Raw genomic sequence first — 23,354 nt, forward strand, 5'->3', positions numbered from 1 at the left:
CTAATGGAAGACTGATGAATTCATAAAAGTGCTAACAAAGACCAAGATGAAAAAAAAATTAACTACATCGGACTGAGTGAACTGATGAGGATGATTTTATTTTTTGTGACTTTCTGTTTGAATAAAAAAAAATTCCACAAGGACTCAGAGGCAAAAAATATACAAGTCAATTCTCACTGCAAAGTAAAGGAGCTGTTACCGTGGAGGATTACTGGACTGAATGTCAATATTATGACATTGTGAGTGTGTCTTGTCTTTGGTAATTGCAATCATTGTTGCTTTTGTTGTGGTCATCCATTTACAATGCTTGGTGTCAGTTTATTTCTCTCTTGTAAAAATAAAATACAGTGTGTGTGTGTGTGTGTGTGTGTGTGTGTGTGTGTGTGTGTGTGAAAAAATAAAAAGAAAAATAAATAAAAAATATTTTTAAAAAAGAGAAGAAAATTGCTCAGGGATGACTTAGGTTGCCTATATTTACCTGGAGAAAAACATATATGGGTGCCCATGAATGTCTGATGAGTACTTAAAAATATGATCTGAGTTCACTTTTGCAATAGATGCTCAACAAATTGGTTTGGGATCAGATTAGTGTTTACCAAACAGTAAGAAAAATAAAAAGGATTGGCTGCTCAAAAAAAAAAAAAAAAGATCCTGAGAAAGGTAGGCATTAAGTCATGAAAAGAGTGTATCAGCTTACAAGTTAGACTCCAGTTCAAAACATGACTCTACCATTTACTTATGGTGTGACCTTGAATAGTTAATGAATCTCAGTGTCTTATCTGTAACATTGGGATAATTCTTACTTCATAAATCTACTGTAAAAACTCAATGCAGTTGTAAAGCATTCTGTACATCATCTATGCTCCATGAACAGTAATTTCTTTAGGTGACTCTGTTAAGTCACATAGCTGGTTGGTAGTAAACAAGGAAATTGGGCCTCCTCATGTCCAGTTATCTAGTTGTTTCCTTTTATTTAGACATCTAATGTGTTCAATTCCCACAAGCATTTAAGAAAGCTTTTACATCATAAACTTATTATTCCTTTTTATATGTCTTTCACAATAAAATTAATTGATTACAGGAAAAATCATACTACTATACTTGGTTCTAACAGTTGTTATTTGATCTATACACACTTAAATATGTAGTGATATTATAACTAAAATCTGTGTTTCATTAGGCATTGTGTGTTTTATACCATAAATGTCTTATCATTGTATATCCCTCACAAATACTTGCCTACTCTGTAATCTTATCCTTTTGCCTTCAATATGCAGTAAGACCAAGTTTTATGATTATATAATTTTTAATCCAGATGTTAAATGTTCATGTACATGTTCTTTTCAAAGATTTTTGAAAACTATAATAAACAAACAAACAAACAAAAGAACAGATATGTGTACCCAGTTGTGTCATATTTTGGCACAGATCAGTTTCCCTCAAGGAGAGGACGTCTGTAAGAAGGCTGCTGGATGTGCCAAGATTATTTTCTCAGGCTTGACAATGCTGACAACATTTACTTCCAGTCGAAGGTGGTTCTGCTGGGAATATGTTTCTGGTGGAGCAAGCCTGTTGTCAACACTCACTCCCAATTTTATGGGGTAGGAACTAGAAGAAGCTACACTGCTCTTATTTGTGGAAAGAACATATGCTTTGGAATCAGTCAGGGTTTTAAACCCTGGCTTAGCCATTTCCTAGATGTGTGACCTTGGGTGTAACCTACCCTCTGTGAGTCTGTTTCCTCAACTGTAACAGTTGAATAAAAAGAGTACATATGTAAAAATAAATAATAATAATAATAATAAATAAACATATGTCAAAGTGAAATATTGGATCAAGAAGAAATCATTTCTTGAATTCCTTTGTTCCTTGAATTTATTTTTCCCCCAAGAAACCCAAATCATTCCCCAATTGAGATATCTAAATTTTAAGGAAGCAAAATTATTTTAATTAAATGTTTAAATAGTGTTCAATAGAGCTAATATATTAATTTGTATCTGATTTATGATATAGTTGAGATATATTTTTATGTGCAAATGTGTTATATGTAGGATTTATATGAAATTAATTAATATTAATAGTAGATCATGTAATCAATGTGTATAGTAAAATTATGACAACTTTATAGGAATGGGAATATTATTTTCCCATTTCTAAACAATACTGAGGTTTAAATTTTTTGTATCCTCAATTTTATGACAGATTGGTGACCATATCAACAGCACACTTAATTGGTATTTCCATTCCTAAGCAGATAAGCACATATTTTTCTTTTAATTCTTAAGTTTTAGAGGATACTGGAACCTGCCTGGTGGGGAGCGCTAGGCTGCTAATAGTGGAAAACAAGGAGGTGACAAGAAAGTTTATTGAAGAATATCTATCTTAATAATAATAGACAGTATTTCTATAGTGCTTATTATGCCAGGAACTGGATCTAATTTTAAGCCAGTTCCAAATATTAACTCAATCTAATTCTCACCTATAACTACCCTAAGAGGTAGTTATAATTATCATCATCTCCATTTTCCAGATGAGAAGACTAAAACTCAGAGAAAGGAAATGATTTGTCCATCTGTCAAACCGCTAAAAATATCAGAGCCCAGACATAAACCCAGGCAGCTTGACAGTGGAGTCTGGGTGCCTCGCTACTCTGCATACTTCCACCAGTGCTAAGAAACGAAGGAATATCTGGGGCAGCCAAGCTAGGCAATTATATGGAGTCTATGCAAGGGGATTTTGAAGGCTCAGGGAAGGGACATTTGCCTTCCCACTCACCTCCCTAACTATTTACTTTCTGATGCCTGGTGTTTCATTTATTGTGATTCATTTATTTGACTTAAGATTTGGCCCACTGTTTATAATGCAACCAACCCCTAGGTGAGGTAACACCAAGACCTAGGAGTTATTTTTATTTTCCCAGTCTGTTTTCATTTTTATTTTATGAGTGTCACTTTTCATTGTACAGTTTTGATCTTTATATAGTTGAATCTCTCCATATTTTCCATATGTCACTGTGGCTTTACAACTTATCATCCCTCTAAACCTCTACTATAATTAAAGCTGTTTTTGCCCTGGACTGAGGGGAGACAAACTCCAACCTTCACATCATAAGTTGCAATGTCCACTTTGAGATATCTAAATAAAGCCTCTATCATTTTCTTCTTGAGCATAAATCAAAACAACTTATCATTTTTCATGCTCGGATTCTGTTTCTGTTCACTGAATCCTTTCCAAATTTGGGGGCACAAAATGACTGAGAATTAGGAGGAGTGGAGAATAAGGTGAAAGGTATTAACATGAATTCCTACTATATTTCAGCCATTGTGCTAGGTGCTTTTTCACACGTTATCTCTTTTCATCTAATACTTAAAGATCTCTATGAGGGGGAGTAGGGACCTATATAGGTGGTTTCAGGGTGTTCCAGACTGGGAAAGGTATCAGGGGACCCTGGCAAGATTCAGCCCTTCTGGAAGCCCAGATGCATACCCGGTCCTGGCAATATAAAGAAAGCAGTTAAAATGAGGATCTGAACGTTATTGGAAGAAAGACATACAGTTTGGTCATCCTCAAAGAAGTAAGAGTTGAAGGATGATGGAAGGGGTACTGTCAGTTCCCTGAGGGAGAAAGCAGAAGAAAAAAAGATTTGATGTCAGTACCTTGGCGATTACTTCTATTTTGAAGTCAGGAGAAAGAAAAGGAACTAAAGAAGGAAAAGCACACTCAGAGAAGAAGGCGATGAGGGCAGTGCTGTGGCTTGATAGTCAAGGGAAGAAACCCCATTTCAGCATGACATCACTCTGGGAACATGGCTGTGACCATCTCCTCTGGCAACAATACAGACAGAGCCCAGTAGCTAGCCTGCTTCTCTGCTACCATAGATGCCAATAAGAACTAGGACAGATTGCCACAAAAATGAAACACAGATGAAAGCATTTGGTGAACAGTAAATATTCTCACACACAGGTGAACACATGTCTTGGCAAATTCTTCTGACCATTACCAGCTTATTTTTTGGGGGAAGGGAATTATCCAAGGAGTCAGAAAAATTACAAAGATAATTAACCAGCTCCTTTTGCTGCCCAGCAGTCCTAAAGGATACTATTTACAGCATCATAGAATCCCAAAATGACTGAGCTAGAATACCAGACCAACTAGTCCAATCCCTTTGTGTTAGAAATGTGGGAACAAAAGCCCAGAGAAAGGAACAGACCTGCACAAGGCCACACAGGGAGTTAATGGCAAAGCTGGACAGAGAATCCAGGTCTCCTGCCTCCTCTTCCTCCCATTTGAGTGATTCTGAGCAAATGAGAAATGAATGAGGAAAGGATTGGTGGCAAATGTTTCCAGTAAGTTGATGAATTTTTTTTTTTTTTATAAATTTATTTATTTTATTTATTTTTGGCTGTATTGGGTCTTTGTTGCTGCGCGTGGGCTTTCTCTAGTTGCGGCAAGCGGGGGCTACTCTTCATTGTGGTGCATGGGCTTCTCATTGCAGTGGCTTCTCTTGTTGTGGAGCATGGGCTCTAGGTGGGCAGGCTGCAGTAGTTGTGGTGCGTGGGCTTCAGTAGTTGTGGCTTGCGGGCTCTAGAGCCCAGGCTCAGTAGTTGTGGCGCACGGGCTTAGTTGCTCCGCGGCATGTGGGATCTTCCCGGACCAGGGCTCGAACCTGCGTCCCCTGCATTGGCAGGCAGATTCTTAACCACTACGCCACCAGGGAAGTCCCAAGTTGATGAATTTTTAAAAGCATATCTGGTAAAAAATAGAATCTCAAGAATGTCAGCACTACAGAAGTCCCTAGAGTTCATCATCTAGTATGATGCTATTTTATAAATGAGAAAACAGACCCAGAGAAGGCTTAGCTGTTTAGTGGTGCAGCCAGTCCCTCAACATAACTCTTCTGCTTTCTTAGTCTACCTCTTCATGGAAGCTGATCAACACAGATTTAGAAAACCTGCATACATTTATTTAAGAAACAAATACAACAAAAGTAGTTGTTCACATGATTCCTCACCTCTCCTGATCAGAATGCAAGTGCTGTGGGGACAAAAAGTTCAAGGAAATGAGAGAATGACTACATCATTTAGAAGAGGATAAATAAAAAAGGACAAGGGTAGATGGGCTAAATGACTCACATCCACTGGGGGTTGGGAGGATGGATGACACAGTGAAATAAACCAGAGAGGACCTTAGGCTTACATCTTTTTGGGCTTAGAAAATGAGGCTTTAAGCATGTATCCTCTGTTAGGTATTTTATTTTAAGTTCCAGGTGACATTAGAGAGTTCTATCCTATTGTTGTAAAGATGGTAAGACTAAGGCAGTGTCAGAGCTGGGATGTGAATCCAAGGTCCTGGACTTTGCAGCCAGTGTTTCTTCTCCTCCCTTGCGTTCTGGAGGAAGCTGGTAATGTTTATTAAGAAAATTCAGTAGATATATACTAGGTTACTTTTCTAATAGGGTTTTTCACAATAGGGTTTACAGACTTGGAGTGAGGCTCCCCTACTCTACCAGCTCTTCTTTATACCTTGCACTTTACATGTGGAGGATCTAGGTCAGTGACTTTGGGTAGTTGAGAAAGGATAGAGAAGTGAGAAAGTTCAGTGACACAAAGCCATCAAAAATAGCAAAAATCTCAGCTGAAACAATGCCTGAAAATACCTAGCACAATCCATGTAGGCAGAAGCAAATTATATGCTAATTACTCACAATTCCCATCTACTAGGGGAATCTTGGTTAAGGCTTCAATTACCCCCCCATTATATGAATTAATAGGCCAGATTAATTGAAAGGATGAAGGACGTGCAAGTTTCTGGAAGAGTGAAAATGGGATTACCTATCTCTGCCCCTAACTCACTGGTTGGCCCAAAGCAGGTCAATTACAATTTCTGCTCTTCAGTTTTTCCATGTGCCACATGTGGGGTCCCTCAAATTCTAACATACTATGGTTATCTCCCAGTCTTTCCTGTCTCAGTGAATGGCACTACCCTCTTACCCAGGCTAAAAATCCAGAAGTCATTTTAGATGCCCCTATCTTTCCCTCTGTACTTCCTCATCCCATCCGTGAGCTAATCATATCAGTTGTGCATCCAATAATATGTTTCCCATCAATCTATTTTTCTTTATATGCACTGTTATACTCCAATCCAAGTCACCATCATCTATTTCCTGCATAACTGCAATAATCTCCTGGCTGGTTTTCCTGCTGCCATTATTGTCCCAATGCAATCTATTTTCAGAGCAGTCAGAGTGATTTTTAAAAACTAGATGATGTTACTCCCTTACTTAAAACACTCAGTGGCTGCCTATTGTAAATAGAATAAAATCCAAACTCCTCACCATGATTTACAAAATACTGTTTGTCTCTGCCTTCCTCAGTCTACTACTGTTCTCCTCAATCAGCCAGAGCCCTGCCTACTTTCTTTCATAGACCAAGCATGTTCCTGCTTTAGGACCATTGCACTGGCTATTCCCTCTGTCTGAAATACTCTTTCTCCAGATCATTGCATGACTGACTCCTTCTCAGGTCTCTAATCCAATGTCATCCCTGAAGAAAATCCTTCTCTAACATCCTAACTTAAACATTTCTTTTTCTGCCACCATTCTATTCTATTATCTTCCTTTTTAAAATTTTAAAATTATTATGGAGTGTAATTCATTTACAATATTGTATTAGTTTCAGGTGTACAGCAAAGTGAATCTGTTATATGAATACATATATCCACTCATTTTTAGATTCTTTTCCCATATAGGCCATTACAGAGTACTGAATAGAGTTCCCTGTGCTATACAGTAGGTCCTTACTAGTTATCTATTTTATATATAGCAATGTGTATGTGTCAATTCCAATCTTCCAATTTATCCCTCCCCCTTCCCTTACCCCCTGGTAACCATAAGTTTATTTTATACATCTGCAACTCTATTTCGACTTTGTAGATAAGTTCATTTGTAGCCTTCTTTTAGATTCCACATATAAGTGATACCATATATTTGTCTTTCTGTGTCTCACTTATTTCACTCAGTATGAGAATCTCTAGGTCCATCTATTTTACATATAGTAGTGTATATACGTCCATGTCACTCTCTCACTTTGTCAAATCTTTCCCTTCCCCCTTCCCATTTCCTCAAGCCCATTCTCTAGTAGGTCTGTGTCTTTATTCCTGTCTTACCCCTAGGTTCTTCATAACATTGTTTTTTTTTCTTATATTCCATATATATGTGTTAGCATACGGTATTTGTCTTTCCCTTTCTGACTTACTTCACTCTGTATGACAGACTCTAGGTCCATCCATCTCATTAAAAATAGCTCAATTTCGTTTCTTTTCATGGCTGAGTAATATTCCACTGTATATATGTACCACATCTTCTTTATCCATTCCTCTGTTGATGGTCATTTGGGTTGCTTCCATGTCTTGGCTATTGTAAATAGTGCTGCAATGAACATTGGGGTGCACGTATCTTCTCAAATTACAGTTCTCTCTAGATATATGGCCACGAGTGGGATTGCAGGATCATATGGTAGCTCTATTTTCAGTTTTTTAAGGAACCTCCATACTGTTCTCCATAGTGGCTGTACCAGTTTGCATTCCCACCAACAATGTAGGAGGGTGCCCTTGTCTCCATTATCTTCTTCTAGTTTTTTTATTGGCCTTATCTGTACCTAAAATTATCACATTTATTTGTTTGCTTTCTTTTCCATGATTATTGTGTGGCACCTCCCACTAGAAACTAAACTTCATGAAGGGAGCAATAGAACATAGTGGTTAAGAACATGGCTTCTGGAGTCGGACTGTCTTAATTCAAATCCCAGTTCTGCCACTTATTTGCTGAGTGACCCTGGGAAATTAACTTAAATTCTTTATGTCTCAGCTTCCTCTTCTCTAACATGGGGACAGTAATAGTAATACTATATAGGGTCGTTGCAAGGATTAAACTGAATTAATACATGCAAAGCACTCTATCTCTAGTGCCTAGAAAAGTGTCTGGCATGTAGCAGGTGCCTAAGAAGTATTTAATGGCTGACTGAATCCTGATGTCTCCTGCTTCTTCCCTCCTTTCCTGTCTAGTTTCCCCTCATGACTCTTCCTTCAGGAAGCTTTCTCTGACTGTTCCTTACTTTCTAGGACTAAATTGGCTCTCCTATTTTGTGTGCTCACAGAACCCAGACTTCTTGCAATCCTTAATTGCTGGGTATAGTTGTATATTTATGTGTGTGTGATCTTTGTTATAACTGGTCTCTTTAACTACAAGTTTTGTGAGGGAAGGGCCTATGTCTGTCATATCTACTATGGGATCTCTGCTGCCTAGCATAGTGCCTGACACGAAATGTACACAATAATATTTCTTGGCTGAATGACTCAAAAACTTTGGCTCATTTTTCTCTTAGAAATGCTGATTAAGAAACATGACTTGAGAAATTTAGTATTTTGCAGCACATTTTAAATTAATTTTTATTGGAGTATAGTTGTTTTACAATGTTGTCTTACTTTCTGCTGTTCTGCAAAGTGAATCAGTTATATATATATATATATATATATATATATATATATATATATATATATATATATATATATATATATTCCCTCTTTTTTAGATTTCCTTCCCATTTAGGTCACGACAGAACATTGAGTAGAGTTCCTGTGCTGTACATTAGGTTCTCATCAGTTACCTATTTTATATATAATAATGTATATATGTCAATCCCGATCTCCCAATTCACCCCACCTCCCCCCTTACCCCTTGGTAACCATAAGTTTGTTCTCTACAACTGTGTTTCTATTTCTGCTTTGCAAATGAGTTCATCTGTACCATTTTTCTAGATTCCACATATAAGCGATATTATACAATATTTGTTTTTCTCTTTCTCACTTACTTCACTTTGTGTGACAGTCTCTAGGTCCCTCCATGTCTCTGAAAATGGCACTATTTCGTTCCTTTTTTATGGCTGAGTAAGATTCCATTGTATATATGTACCACATCTTCTTTATCCATTTCTCTGTTGATGGACATTTAGGTTGCTTCCATGTCCTGGCTATTGTAAATAGTACTGCAATGAATATTGGGGTGCATGTGTTTTTTTTTTTTGAATTATGGTTTCATCTGGGTATATACCCAGGAGTGGGATTGCTTGGTCATATGGTAGTTATATTTTCAGTTTTTTTGAGGAACTTCCATACTCTTCTCCATAGTGGCTGTATCAATTTACATTCCCACCAACAGTGCAAGCAGGTTCCCTTTTCTCCACACCCTCTCTAGCATTTATTGTTTATAGATTGTTTGTTGATGGCCATTCTGACTGGTGTGAGGTGATACCTCATTGTAGTTTTGATTTGCATTTCTCCAATAATTAGTGATGTTGAGCATCTTTTCATGTATTTGTGGGCTATCTGTATGTCTTCCTTGGAAAAATGTCTATTTAGGTCTTCAGCCCATTTTTGGATTGGGTTGTTTGTTTCTTTGATATTGAGCTGAATGAGCTGTTTGTATATTTTGGAGATTAATCCCTTGTCAGTTGCTTCGTTTGCAAATATTTTCTCCCATTCCGACTGTTGTCTTTTCCTTTTGTTTATGGTTTCCTTTGCTGTGCAAAAGCTTTTAAGTTTAATTAGGTCCCATTTGTTTATTTTTATTTTCATTACTCTAGGAAGTGGGTCAAAAAAGATCTTGTCATTATTTATGTCATAGAGTGTTCTGCCTATGTTCTGCTGTAAGAGTTGTATAGTATCCAGCCTTACATTTAGCTCTTTAATCCATTTTGAGTTTATTTTTGTGTATGGTGTTAGGGTGTATTCTAATTTCATTCATTTACATGTACTTGTCAAGTTTTCCCAGCACCACTTATTTGATAGACTGTTTTTTTCTCCATTGTATATTCTTGCCTCCTTTGTCATAGGTTAGGTGACCATAGGTGCGTGGGTTTACCTCTGCACTTTCTATCCTGTTCCATTGATCTATATTTCTGTTTTTTGCTAGTACCATACTGTCTTAATTACTGTAGCTTTGTAGTATAGTCTGATGTCAGGGAGCCTGATTCCTCCAGCTCTGTTTTTCTTTCTCAAGATTGCTTTAGCTATTCAGGGTCTTTTATGTTTCCATACAAATTGTAAATTTTCTTGTTCTAATTCTGTGAAAAATTCCATTGGTAGTTTGATAGGAATTGCATTGAGTCTGTAGATTGCTTTGGGTAGTATAGTCGTTTTCACAACATTGATTCTTCCAATCCAAGAACATGGTATATCTCTCCACCTGTTGATATCATCTTCAATTTCTTTCATCAGTGTCTTATAATTTTCTGCATACAGGTCTTTTGTCTCCTTATGTAGGTTTATTCCTAGGTGTTTTATTCTTTTTGTTGTGATGGTAATTGGGATTGTTTGTTTAATTTTTCTTTCAGATCTTTCATTGTTATTGTATAGGAATGCATGAGATTTCTGTGTATTAATTTTGTGTCCTGCAACTTTACTAAGTTCATCGATTAGCTCTAGTAGTTTCCTCGTGGCATCTTTAGGATTTTCTATATATAGTATCATGTCATCTGCAAACAGTGACAGTTTTACGTCTTCTATTCCAATTTAGGTTCCTTCTATTTCTTTTTCTTCTCTGATTGCCATGGCTAGGACTTCCAAAACTATGTTGAATAATAGTGGCAAAAGTGGACATCCTTGTCTTGTTCCTGATCTTAGAGGAAATGGTTTCAGTTTTTCACCATTGAGAATGACATTTTCTGTGGGTTTGTCATATATGGCCTTTATTGTGTTGAGGTAGGTTTCCTTTATGCCCACTCTCTGGAGAGTTTTTATCATAAATGGGTGTTGAATTTTTTTTGAAAGCTTTTTCTGCATCTATTGAGATTTTCATATGTTTTTTTTTCAGTTTCTTTTTTTCTTTTTTTTTTTTGTGGTACGCGGGCCTCTCACTGTTGTGGCCTCTCCCACTGTGGAGCACAGGATCCGGACATGCAGGCTCAGCGGCCATGGCTCACGGACCCATCCACTCCATGGCATGTGGGATCTTTCCGGACCGGGGCATGAACCCGTGTCCCCTGCATCGGCAGGTGGACTCTCAACTACTGCGCCACCAGGGAAGCCCCCTTCAGTTTCTTAATATGGTGTATCACATTGATTGATTTGTGTATGTTGAAGAATCCTTGCATCCATGAGATAAATCCCACTTGATCATGGTGTATTATCCTTTTAATGTGTTGTTGGATTCTGTTTGCTAGTATTTTGTTGAAGATTTTTGTGTCTATGTTTATCATTGATATTGGCCTGTAATTTTGCTTCTTTTGTGTGACATCTTCATCTGGTTTTGGTGTCATGGTGATGGTGGCCTTATAAAATGAGCTTGGGAGTGTTCCTCCCTCTTCAATTTTTTTTTTTTGTCATCACGCTTTGAAAGGCAATTCAGATTGAAAGCTGTTGTTGCATCTCTGCTTCCTGTCTTAGTTCAGTTCATTATTGAAACAGAGGAAAAGTTGTATGAATTCAAACATTCTGGACTCCACTCTTTAAATCTTGATCTGTTCTCTGAAAGTATCAAGTTAAGAAGAAACTGGCTCACTTCCCCTTTGCTAACTCCTTACATTTTAATGGTATTCATCCCAACAAATCCTGCCTCCTTATCTGTTTCTTAGTAATACAGAGAATATTGATCCTGATAGGACTGAGCTATTTTATTCCCACCACCTCAAATCAATGAACTTTTTCTAATAAAATAACACATTATAACTCAGTGCTAGCACAACTCCAAAATATTCTCTCATCTGTTACAGCCTTCCAATCAATCGAGAGTCATTGAACCCCTCTTACTATATGGCTACCAGTTTGGCTTGAAGATACTGTTTGAAGTACAGTTTCAGGAGCAAGAGCAGAAGGTATGGTTTCTTTCTAGTCTCCTCTCTTTACCTGTAATATTTACCTTCCTCTCACTGCTAGCCTGATTTCTTACAACTCAGCAAGGTGCAGGTGAGACACCTGTTGTTAAGGATGTCAAGAAGCCAAGACAAATCCATGAAAGCTACAAAGCTTATGGACCCTTTTCTTAATTGGATACTTTAACTGTTACAAATAGCACAAAACTTATTCCAAGCTCCAGATGATTCCAGGGCCCCTTTACCTAGATTAACTGTCATCTACCTTTAATGTCCTTGGATTGGGAGCATGGAACACACTTGGCTCTCTGCAGGCTCCCTTTATTGGGTGTAATATCTGGCCCAAGTAACAGAAGAGTTTGGATTCCATTGGGGTAGCAACAGCTTGATACAGGTAGTGTGGGGCTATGGGAAGAGCACAAGTCCCTGAGTCCAGGGTTCTGTTTCTGCATCAGACAGTCTGGGTTACCTTGGATAAGTCCATTGCCTCTCTTGGCCTTGTTCCTCATCTGTGAAATAGGGTTTTGGTGAGGCTTGATAGACATTTGCTAAATTACTTTGAAAATCATATTGTAAATCTATTAACACATTTAATTCAAACAGATCCAAAGCTATCTCTAGACCCTTACCAGACGTGTGAACACAGCATGAGGTAAAGATTTTAAGAGGAAGTGGATGGCAGAAGAAGAGAAATTAGTTTTAAAACCTCAGAGGCCATTCCTAAATTTTTCCCTCCACATCCCCATGCACACCTTCCATTTCTCTTCAAACAAGAGTTAAATTATAAAGTGATATTTTGACATAAATATATACACTTAAGATGCCATTTTACTTTTGTTCTTCATATTTTTTCATAGATATTCCCAAGTCCCTTGGTCCAACCTGAGCCCAGGCTCTAGCTTTGTAACTTACTTTCTGGCCTTGGTCAAGCCAGTTTTCCAGAGTCAGTTTTCTTCCTTGTAAAAACAGATAAATATACTTATCCCCTTCACAGAGATTGAGAGAATGAAATGAGGGACTGTACATACAGCTCTCAGCACAGTAGCTGATACGTGCCAGGCACTTACATGGATTTCTTCCCTTCCCCCTCCTCTTATAGAACAGGGCTGCAGCAAATTCTTGGCTCTGGACTCCAAGGTAGAGTAGCTCAGACCCACAGTCTTTCTGACCAACCAACTCAATAGTCTTCAAATGCCTGCTAGTGACACTACAAAACAAGGATCTTCAAGACCACAAGGAAACTGTTAGGCAGGATACCATGGAGAATTTCCTGGTTGTAAAAGTTACTATGTCTGGGATCCAAAGAAGAGAAAGGCTCAGTTCCTTCCCTAGAACACTCTTAAAATCAGTGTGGATATCCAGAATGTCAGGAGACTCATGTTCTACTATTGTCCCACTCCCCAAAATATGAAGCCCTGTATTTAGCTCTATCTGGGAATGATCTCACTGACTACTTACAATGGGCCTTTGACGTGGGGCTAAGTAGGTCCATTTTTCAGATTAGGAAACTGAGGCCTAGAAAAAGAAAGGGCAAGATCAATCAGAGAGAGCTTCAGCTTACTTTTAGTTGGGAGTGAGTCAAAGTCCTCCATGTGTCCAAAACCCAGCTCTCTGAGCCTCTCCATTCTCTCTGAGCAATTACCTCTTCTCACATGCTCTCATCTCCTCCCAGTCATTCTCCGCTTTGCCTCTAGAGTTACCTCCCTAAGACATCCTTCCAACCTTATCACTCCCGTGCTTTGAAACATAAAATAACTTGGCATTATTTAGCACACTTAATAAATGTGTATTGGATGAATGTGTGCCTATACGATTAAATCCAAACTCTATTTTAGATTAAGTTAAAGGTCTTTCACAATCTGGTTCCAACGTAGCTTTTCTAGGTACATCTCCCATTTTTCTTTCCCACCTCCCCACTCCATATATGAACCTTATGTTCCAAAAACCTTGGCCCACTTGTCCTTTCCTTTCTATATGTGTCGTGCCCTGTCCTGGAAAGTCAGTCCTCCCCAGTGGACTGGAAAATTCTCAGTTATACTTTGAGATCTATTTACATCTCTGCTCAGATTATACTTTATCCATTTCTGTATTACGACAGCACAGTGCACTGTAATTAATGGGTTACTTTTCATTCTCTCCTGCTCCTCAAAGGCAAGGACTTGCTTTTATTTATCTTTGCTTCACCCAGTGCCTCCCCCAGTACCTCCTTCGTTGACTGACAAAGTTTGAACTCAGTAACTAGAATGGATGGAGGGCTGGAAGGAACGTGGTCAACCCCTCCCCATCCTTCAGCCTTAGCAGCTGCTCCCTCCTCCCTTCCACCTCTTCTCCACCTCCATCTGAATGCCAAAGCCACGAGTTCCCAGACAGCTGCCAGAACACTCAACCTCTCGCTCACACGGGCCAAACGAATATCACTATTCCCTTGTACTCCTCACGACCTTTGACACAATTATCTGTGACAAATTGACTTAAAGTGCAGCTGCAGGAAGAGAAACAGGAATGTCTCGCTTGGCCTTCTGGGAGTTGTAGTCCTGCAGGCCCCCGGGCTGCCTGGCTGGTCCTGGAGCTGCGGACTACAGCTCCCAGGCCTTCTGCATGTCCCTACCGCACAGGCTCAGAGCCCCATGCCGGGAGGAGGTGGTTACATTGTGTCTATTGTATCCCTGGGCTTGTGTGTTTGTACATTTCTCAGGACGTGAAAGTGAGAGTGAAAAGCATGGCAGATGAACAAGAAATCATGTGCAAATTGGAAAGCATTAAAGAGATCAGGTAAGTGGAACTTTGCAGCACCCTCCCAGTCCCCTCCGAAGCTACCCAAATCCCTCACTGCGGGAGAGGGCTGCTAGCTACGGAAAGTGTCTATTGTTGAGCTATTTGCGGAGGGGGACTGAAAAGGATCCCATTCACCACAGAATTCAAGACTGGGAATGAGGCAGGGGAGAATCGGTACTGAGACTTGCAGAGAGAGAGAGAGGCAGACAGAGAAACAGACCGACCGAGAGGGATCTCTTGCCAGATGTGTCTGAGAAAGCCAGAGGCAGACACACGGTGTAAGTGTGTTTGTGTTGGGGGGGGGAAGGGGGTGGGTGGGTGACAGCTTTATGCTTCTTGGGTGGGAGTTGGGGGAATGGCATTCTTGGACCCATTATTTTTTAAAGTGTTTGTAGGCTCCAAGATGTATTTGCCTCCTTGCTCTTTAGGTGTCTAGATTTTTTTTTTCAGTCTTCTGTTCAACTTCAGGACCTCCAGCTCGGGCGAGCCTTTTGAAAGCAGAGTCTAACACATCGGGGCTGGTGGTGGCTGCTGGGGGCTGCAGACTGGGGATGCGGAGGAATCCCTGCAGGCCAGGACAGGGAGGACAGACAGCACTTGCTCTTATGTATTTTTTGCTTTCACTTACCACTTTCTTCCTCTCCTACCCGGTGCTTGGGAAGGGGGATGGGAGTGATGGAGACTGGGGAGGCAGTTGCCGCCTGCAACAGTTGCTCTCAGGCCCCAGAGGTGATGGGCTAATGGGCGGGATGCAAAGTGCGTGCTGCCTGTGTCCCCTACCCCTTTTCTCCAGGAGTGGCATTGGCTAGGTGATGATACTGTCCTTGCTCAGAGCACAATAAGGCCAGTTGGGTGGACTGCCTGTGCCAATTCCAGGCCTTCCTTCACCCGCTCTTCTCTGCCAGGACCCCCTCCCCCCCACCGACCTGACTCTGCCTCGGCTTCCACCCTCCTTCTGAGGGTGCCCTGGGTTGGGCCGTTCCCTTTAGTGTTTTCCAGGAACCTGAAGAAAAATGAGAGAGGATATCAAGTGTGTCCCTTTAAGAAATAAGACTTTGACCAAGAGATTTAACTCTTGGAATGAATGCCTTGGGTGAGACTCACACATGATGGTGGTGGTGGGGAAGCACCTTGGCTTTTTTGTCCTTTGCAGGGGTTATATTTCTACTTCTGCTGGAGAATAAAAGCAAGGGACTATTATTTATTGAGCCCCTGGTGTGCCAAGCCGCTTGACCTACTATTGTGCATTCGGCAATCCTGAGAACTTCCTACACTTCCTTTACAACTGGGAAAATGGAGGCTCAAAAAATTTAAGTAATTTTTCCAGAGCCAGACAGTTGGAAAATGCCAGATTTTGACAAGAACCCAGTCTATTTGTGTGCAGAGGCTCTGGTCTTCTCACTCTATCCCTTCAGGGCCTAGGAAAGGGTAGACAGGGTGTATATTGCAATTTTTTTTCTGCAAAAGAATCAGGATATAGGGAGTGAGACACCTTGGTGCAGGAAAAAGTCAGCTGTCATAATAACAGTGCAACTAATAAGAAACTTATGCCTGCAAGTGAAGAGCCTAGACTTATTTTTACCAGACTTTAAAGGAATCCCTACCCAACCCCAAGGGAAGGAACAGTTGGGAACAAGGAAAAGTGACCCCTTCTAGTACAGACCAAATGGGGGGCCATGACTTCGACCCTCACCAGTGGTAAACCTGGCATTCCTACCACTACTAGCTGGGATGGGATCCTAAGAGGCCTAAGAGAGGCCAGAACTCTCACCCTCAACCAGCAAAAACAAAGAGCCTCTCCCCAACCTGGATGTCAATCAGAGACCCAGTGGAGAACCTGGACTTATACTGCCCCCCTTCCCTGCAAAAGTATCACATCAGAGGAGGCCTGCAAAGACAAAAGTGTTCAGAGAGATCCAGAGTGTCCAAAATTAATTGAAAAAAAGTACTTGCCATACCAAGATTATCAGTTTCAGTGGCAAGAGGAAGAATGCCAGGGTTGAGAGGACACAGAGGTTGGAATTATCTGACAAGGGTTTTAAAGCAGCCATCATAAAAATGTTTCAGGGAGCAACCACAACACACTTGCAACAAATGATACAATAGAAAATCTCAGCATTTAAATAGAAAGTCTCAAAAAGAAATATAAAACACAACGAAGAACCAAATGGAAGTTTGAAAACTGGAAAAAAATCTCTAAAAACTCAATGGATGGGATCAACAGCAAGACGGGGAAGACAGAGGAAAGAATCAGACAACTTAAACATAAAACAATAGAAATAACCCAGTGTAAACAACAGAGGGAAATTAAATGTAAAAAGAAAAAAGAAAGAAAGAAAGAAAGAAAGAAAGAAAAAAGAAAAGAAGGAATTGAGCAGAGCCAGATCCTCTAGACTTGTGAGAGTATTACAAAAGATCTGACAGTCATGTCAACAGAATCTCAGAAAGAGAGGAGAAATAAGGCAGGACTTGAAGAAGTAGTGGCTTACAACTTCCCAAACTGAGCAAAGGACATAAATTTCCAGATCCAAGTAGCTAAGCAAACACCATCAAAAAAAAAAAAAAAGAAAGAAAAAACCAAAGAAATTCATACCAAGACACATTATAGTCAACCTTCTGAAATCAGAAACAAAGAAAAGATGTAGGAAACAGCCAAAGAGGGAAAACACCTTACCTGTACCTTCAGGGGAAAAAATAGAAAGTCAGCAGAAACTGATGAGGCCCTAGCAGGAAGTAGCACAACATTTTTCAAGTGCTGAAGGAAAAGAATCATCAACCCAGAATCCTATGTGCAGTGGTAATATCCTTCAGAAATAAAGGGATAATCAAGACATTCTCAGATGAAAGGAAACAGGGAATTTATCAGTAGGAGGTCTACCCTATAAGAATGAAAATAGTAAGTCTTAAAACAGAAAAGAAACAATAAAAGGAGGAACCTTGGAAGAAAGAGCACAGTAGGCAAAAACATGGGTACATACAACAGAATTTCTTTTCCTCTTGAGTTGTATGAATGCTGTTTGATGATTGGATCAAAATTTATTACACTGTCTCATGTGGTTCTGAATGTATGCAGAGGAAATAGTTAAGACATTTATATTATAAGCAGGGAGTATAAAGGAATATAAAAGGGAGGTAAATTTCCATCTTAATTATCAATTTATCTGTTGATGGACACTAAGGATTCTTCCATATCTTGGCTATTGTAAATTATGCTGCTATGAACACTGGGGTACATGTAACTTTACAAATTAGTGTTTTCATTTTCTTTGGATTATATACACAGGAGTAGAATTACTGGATCATATGGTAGTTCTGTTTTTAGTTTTTTGAGGAGATAAATTCTGTATGTTGTCATTTATATGTGGAATCTAAAAAATAAAACAAATGAATGAACAGAGCAAAATACAGAAACAGATTAACAGATATAGAGAACAAACTAGTGGTTACCAGCAGGGAGAGGAAAGTGGGTGAGGGGCAAGATAAGGGGTAGGGTATTAAGAGAAACAAAATACTATATATAAAATAAATAAGATACAAGGATTGTAAAACACAGGGAAATAGTGCCAGTATTTTATAATAACTTCAAATGGAGTATAATCTATAAAAATATTGAATCACTATGATGTACATTTGAACCTAATATAATATTGCATATCAACTATGCTTTAGTTAAAAAAATATAGACATATCAAAATGAAATTTGAAAAAAATGTTCAAGTCACCCACAGGAAGGCAGGGCAAAGAAAAGAGAAAAACTAAATCAGAGAGAAAAAACAGGTAACAAAAAATAAAATGACAGACTTTGCCTTAACATATCAATAATTATGTTGAATATAAATGGTCTAAATACACCAATGAAATGATTTAAAAATGTGACTGAACTATATGAGAAAGGGTCAATCCAAGAAGAAGACATAATTCTAGATGTGTATGCACCAAAAGTGATTTAAATTAGCCTTCTTTTGATAATTTTACAGTAATATGCAAATGTTATATCACTTGGTTTAAGAACTGAAAATAGGGAAAGTATTACAAATACAACTCGCTTTTCACATGTGGACCAGTAAAACATGTATGAGAGGTGGAGAGAAGGAAGGGGTAGAAGGAACTGGAGAAAGGAACTAACATTGGTTGAACACCTACTGATTTCAAAGCTCTTAGCTCATTTAATATTCAACTCTTGCTAATGGAAATCTGTGGTAGGAATTATTATCCCCATTTTACAGATAAGGATACTAAGGCTCAGGGAGGTTAGGTAACCTATCTATGGTCACACAGCTAGGAAAGGAAGAGAGAATGTATCCTCCTATTCACATGGCATATGCATTTCAACAAATGCTGATAATCTAATTAAGCATTATTCACAGTTCTTCAACTGCTCTAATCCTAAATCCCTCAAAGATATAAACAAAGCAGCCTATTTCTGTTAAAAAATAATTTTACTTCTGCACTGAAGTAGCAGTGATGAGGATAATATCGCCCAAAAACCTGATTAAGTCAAGCTAAGAGTCAGACACACCCCCAGGCACAAGCACAGAAATATACACATTCATAGTCACACACATTCATGTACATACACACTGATGGCAGAATTTGAAGTGGAAAATGTCTCAGGAATGGATTCTCCCACCACAAACCATTCCCCACTTCTGACTCTGACCACATGCTCACAGCCCTGTCTTTCCTCCTAACCCCAACCACACTCCAACACTATGCTGCAGACCTTGGGCCCCAAGTCCCATACTGGTCTATTTTGCCCATCAATTTCTTGGGCTTCCAAGTGGTGATGAAGGAGCATCTGGATATGTGGAAAGGAGAAGGAAAGAATGGAACAAAAGAGGAGAGATGGAAAAGAGGGAAAGAAAGGAGAAGAAGCCATGAGGCAAAGGAAGTGAGTGTAGCCACTGCTAGAGCAACCAGAGCCCTTCACCAGCTCCCCAAATGCATACTAATATTTCCTTAGCATGCACATGCCGTTCATACACACACATTGCACACATCCATGCCCCAGTGCACACATATCCATACACAATAAACTTTCCTCACTTAAGAAAGGAAAAACTCATTTTGGAAGTAAATATTGTAGCATTAAGTAGGTCCTCTTAAGTCTTTTTCTTAAGTCTTCTCTTTTTCTCTCTCTACACATTCTCCTGTGTTACCACTTATACTCCTACAGCTTCAAATATTATCTTCATATCTCCAGTCTCTACGCCCTAACTTCCTTCCAAGCTTCAGCCTGATATGTCCCACAGTCTACTGGGCTTGTCCACCTGGTTGTTCCACAGACACAGCTGAAGTCAATCAACCCTTAAGACTTTGTCTCTTCCTGCCCCAATCCAGCTCCTCCCACTAAACCACTTGTTTAATGCCATCATTCTCTGCACAGTTACCTCAGATTGAAACCTGGATATTGATGCTGATTACCCTTGCTTTTTTATAACTCACCTTTGATCAGTTAGCAAGTCCCACCTTCAACATCTGACTCATATTCATGCCCCACTCTCAACCTCCACACTGTTCTGTTTTAGGCCTTCATCATGACCAACCTGGATAATTATAATATTGTATCACTTTCTACCTATAGAATTGCTTTCCTATCTTCAGTCTGCCCCCTATTTTTAATTCCATCCACACTGCTATGAGAACTACCTTCCTAAAGCACTGGGATTACTGTGTTATTCCTTAAACACATGCACCGACTTCCCATTGCCTGTAGCAGTATTTTTCAAAACACAGATTGTGAACCATTAGTAGGTCATGAATTGAATTAGCTGCTAGTAGGATTTGTAAAAAAAAAATTAAAATAAGATAGAAAATATCAGCATACATTGCATAAGAAATGGTAGGTATTCTCTGTGGGAATTTTTGTTTCAGTTTTCTATCTGTGTTTGTGTGTATTCGGTCAAAATATAAGATTCATTTCTCATTGTAAGTCATTTCCTACTGTACGTCCATAGACATTTGCCTATAATTGTTGTCATGGCACTCATGCCCCTCTCCCCCACAAGTCTGTCCCAGACCTACCTTTCCAATCTTATCTACTACCTCTCACTTTCATTCACCATATTCTTTATCCACACAGAAGTTCCTCACTGTTTTATATATTTCCATTCTTCCACGCCTTTGCTAATGTGAGTCCTTCATTCTTTTTTTTTTTAAATTGGGGTATAGTTGCTTTAAAATGTTGTGTCACTTTCTGCTGTAGAGCAAAGTAAATCAGCTATAAATATACATATATCCCCTCTTTCTTTGGTTTCCTTCTGATTTCGGTCACCACAGAGCACTGAATAGAGTTCCCTGTGCTATACAATAGGTTCTCATTAGTTATCTATTTTATACATATTAGTGTATATGTCAATCCCAATCTCCCAATTCAACCCACGTCCTCCTTCCCCCCTTGGTGTTCATACATTTGTTCTCTACGTCTGTGTCTCTATTGCTGCCTTGCAAACAGGTTCATCAGTACCATTTTTGTAGATTCCACATATATGAATTAATATATGAGATTTGTTTTTCTCTTTCTGACTTATTGGGTTGGCCAAAAAGTTTATTCAGGTTTTTCTGTAAGATGTTATGGAAAAAGCCGAATGAACTTCTTGGCCAAAACAATACTTCACCCTGTATGGCAGTTTCTAGGTCCATCCACATCTCTACAAATGACCCCATTTCATTCCTTTTTATGTCTGAGTAATATTCCATTGTATATATGTACCACATCTTCTTTATCCATTCATCTATCAATGGCCATTTAGGTTTCTTCCATGACCTGGCTATTGTAAATAGTGTTGCAAGGAACATTGGGGTGCATGTGTCTTTTTGAATTATGATTTTCTCAGGGTATAAGCCCAGTAGTGGGATTGCAGTGTCATATGGTAATTCTATTTTTAGTTTTTTAAGGAGTGTCCATACTGTTCTCCATAGTGTCTGTATCAATTTACATTCCCACCAACAGTGCAACAGGGTTCCCTTTTCTCCACACCCTCCCCAGCATTTATTGTTTGTAGATTTTTTGATGATGGCCATTCTGACCAGCATGAGGTGATACCTCATTGTAGTTTTGATTTGCATTTCTCTAATAATTAGTGATGTTGAGCATTTTTTCATGTGCCTCTTGGCCATCTGTATGTATTCTTTGGAGAAATGCCTATTTAGGTCTTCCACCCATTTTTTGATTGGGTTGTTTGTTTTTCTGGTATTGAGCTACATGAGCTGTTTGTATATTTGGGAGATTTATCCCTTGTCCATTGCTTCATTTGCAAATATTTTCTCCCATTCTGAGGGTTGTCTTTTCGTTAAGTTTATGGTTTTCTTTGCTGTGCAAAGGCTTTTAAGTTTCATTAGGTCCCATTTTTAAATTTTTGTTTTTATTTTCATTACTCTAGGAGGTGGGCAAAAAAGATCTTGCTGTGATTTATGTCAGAAAGTGTTCTTCTTATGTTTTCCTCTCAGAGTTTTATACTGTCGAGTCTTATATTTAGGTATTTAATCCCTTTTGAGTTTATTTATGTGTATGGTGTTAGGGAGTGTTCTAATTTCATTCTTTTACATGTAGCTGGCAGATTCCTCATTCTTAATGCTCTTCCCTTATTCCAAGCCTGTAAATCCTACTTATTCTTCAAGGAAGACCCATAGCAAACACCACCTCTTGTTCAAAACCTCAAATTCCCTAGTCCAAATGAATCACTTACCACTTTGGGCTCTCACAGGGAGATTTATTATAGCACTCAAGTTATTCTGCCTTATGGTAAAGTTTTTTTTTTTTTTGGTGGTACGTGGGCCTCTAACTGTTGTGGCTTCTCCCGTTGTGGAGCACAGGCTCCGGACGCACAGGCTCAGCAACCATGGCTCACGGGCCCAGCCGTTCTGCGGCATGTGGGATCTTCCCGGACCAGGGCACAAACCCATGTCCCCTGCATCAGCAGGCAGACTCTCAACCACTGCGCCACCAGCGAAGCCCCCTATGGTAAAGTTTTGAATTGACATGAGTCTTCCTTCCTTCCCTCTGTCATTGTTGTGGCAGCTTCAGCAGGCTCCACTGTCACCTCGCTTGAAAACTAAGTCAGCTTTGGCCCCAATGCTCTCTCAACAACAAGTCACAGAACAGCTGGCAACTCTGGGGCTTAAGGATGGGCAAGTCAAGCCAATTCTGTCTACAGGAGAGAGAATGCAAGTGAGTTGACATTTGGTGCTAAGCTATAAGAAAGTCTTCAAGGTGAACTGTTCGAAGAAAACTTCTTTTCCAACAGTAGCTGCTTTTCCAGATGCACAAATAGATATTAAATGAAAGAACACTTGGTACTTTGGCAGTGTTCTCATCAGACTAGAGTAGGCAGGAAAAGCTGGCTCCTTTTTTTTTGTTTCATTCAGCTACATTTACCAAGCACCTGTTCTAAGCCATACAACGGGCTGGGATATTCTCAGAGTCTAAGATGAATTAGACCTGTTCTCAAGGATCTTAGAATCAAGGTGAATAGCTCTGATCTCTCCCCTGAGTTCTGTACTCACATATCCAACTTCCCACTTAACCAATCCCACTGGATATATCACTGGCACCTTAAACAGACCCCAAGAGAACTCTCAACTTTACCTGCATCCCCACCCCCAGTCTCCTTTCCTAGTCTCCCCCATCAGTAGTAAATACCACCCCCATCCCCAAATCCAGAATCATTCTTCATTCTTCCCTCTATTACTCCATGTATCCAAAACACTAGCACA

At 39.4% G+C, this 23,354-nt stretch overlaps 1 protein-coding gene across 3 annotated transcripts in view; it reads left to right on the forward strand.

Annotated features, from left to right (window-relative positions):
• Positions 1–14,490: 14,490 nt before the first annotated feature.
• The window catches only part of ZC4H2 (zinc finger C4H2-type containing), a 35,587-nt gene continuing 26,723 nt past the window's right edge, over positions 14,491–23,354 (forward strand). Inside the window, exons 1-2 of one of the 3 annotated variants that reach the window (XM_081222212.1) lie at positions 14,491–14,636; positions 22,660–22,809. In XM_081222212.1, coding sequence (XP_081078338.1) covers positions 22,714–22,809 — 96 coding nt within the window. In that variant the 5' untranslated portion in view covers positions 14,491–14,636; positions 22,660–22,713. The remainder of the gene's footprint in view (positions 14,637–22,659; positions 22,810–23,354) is intronic. The other 2 variants (XM_081222213.1, XM_081222211.1) reach the window with 2 other exon arrangements.

This window comes from Mesoplodon bidens (genome assembly GCF_964165515.1).
Source record: "Mesoplodon bidens genome assembly, chromosome: X".
Taxonomy (NCBI): Eukaryota; Metazoa; Chordata; class Mammalia; order Artiodactyla; family Ziphiidae; genus Mesoplodon; species Mesoplodon bidens.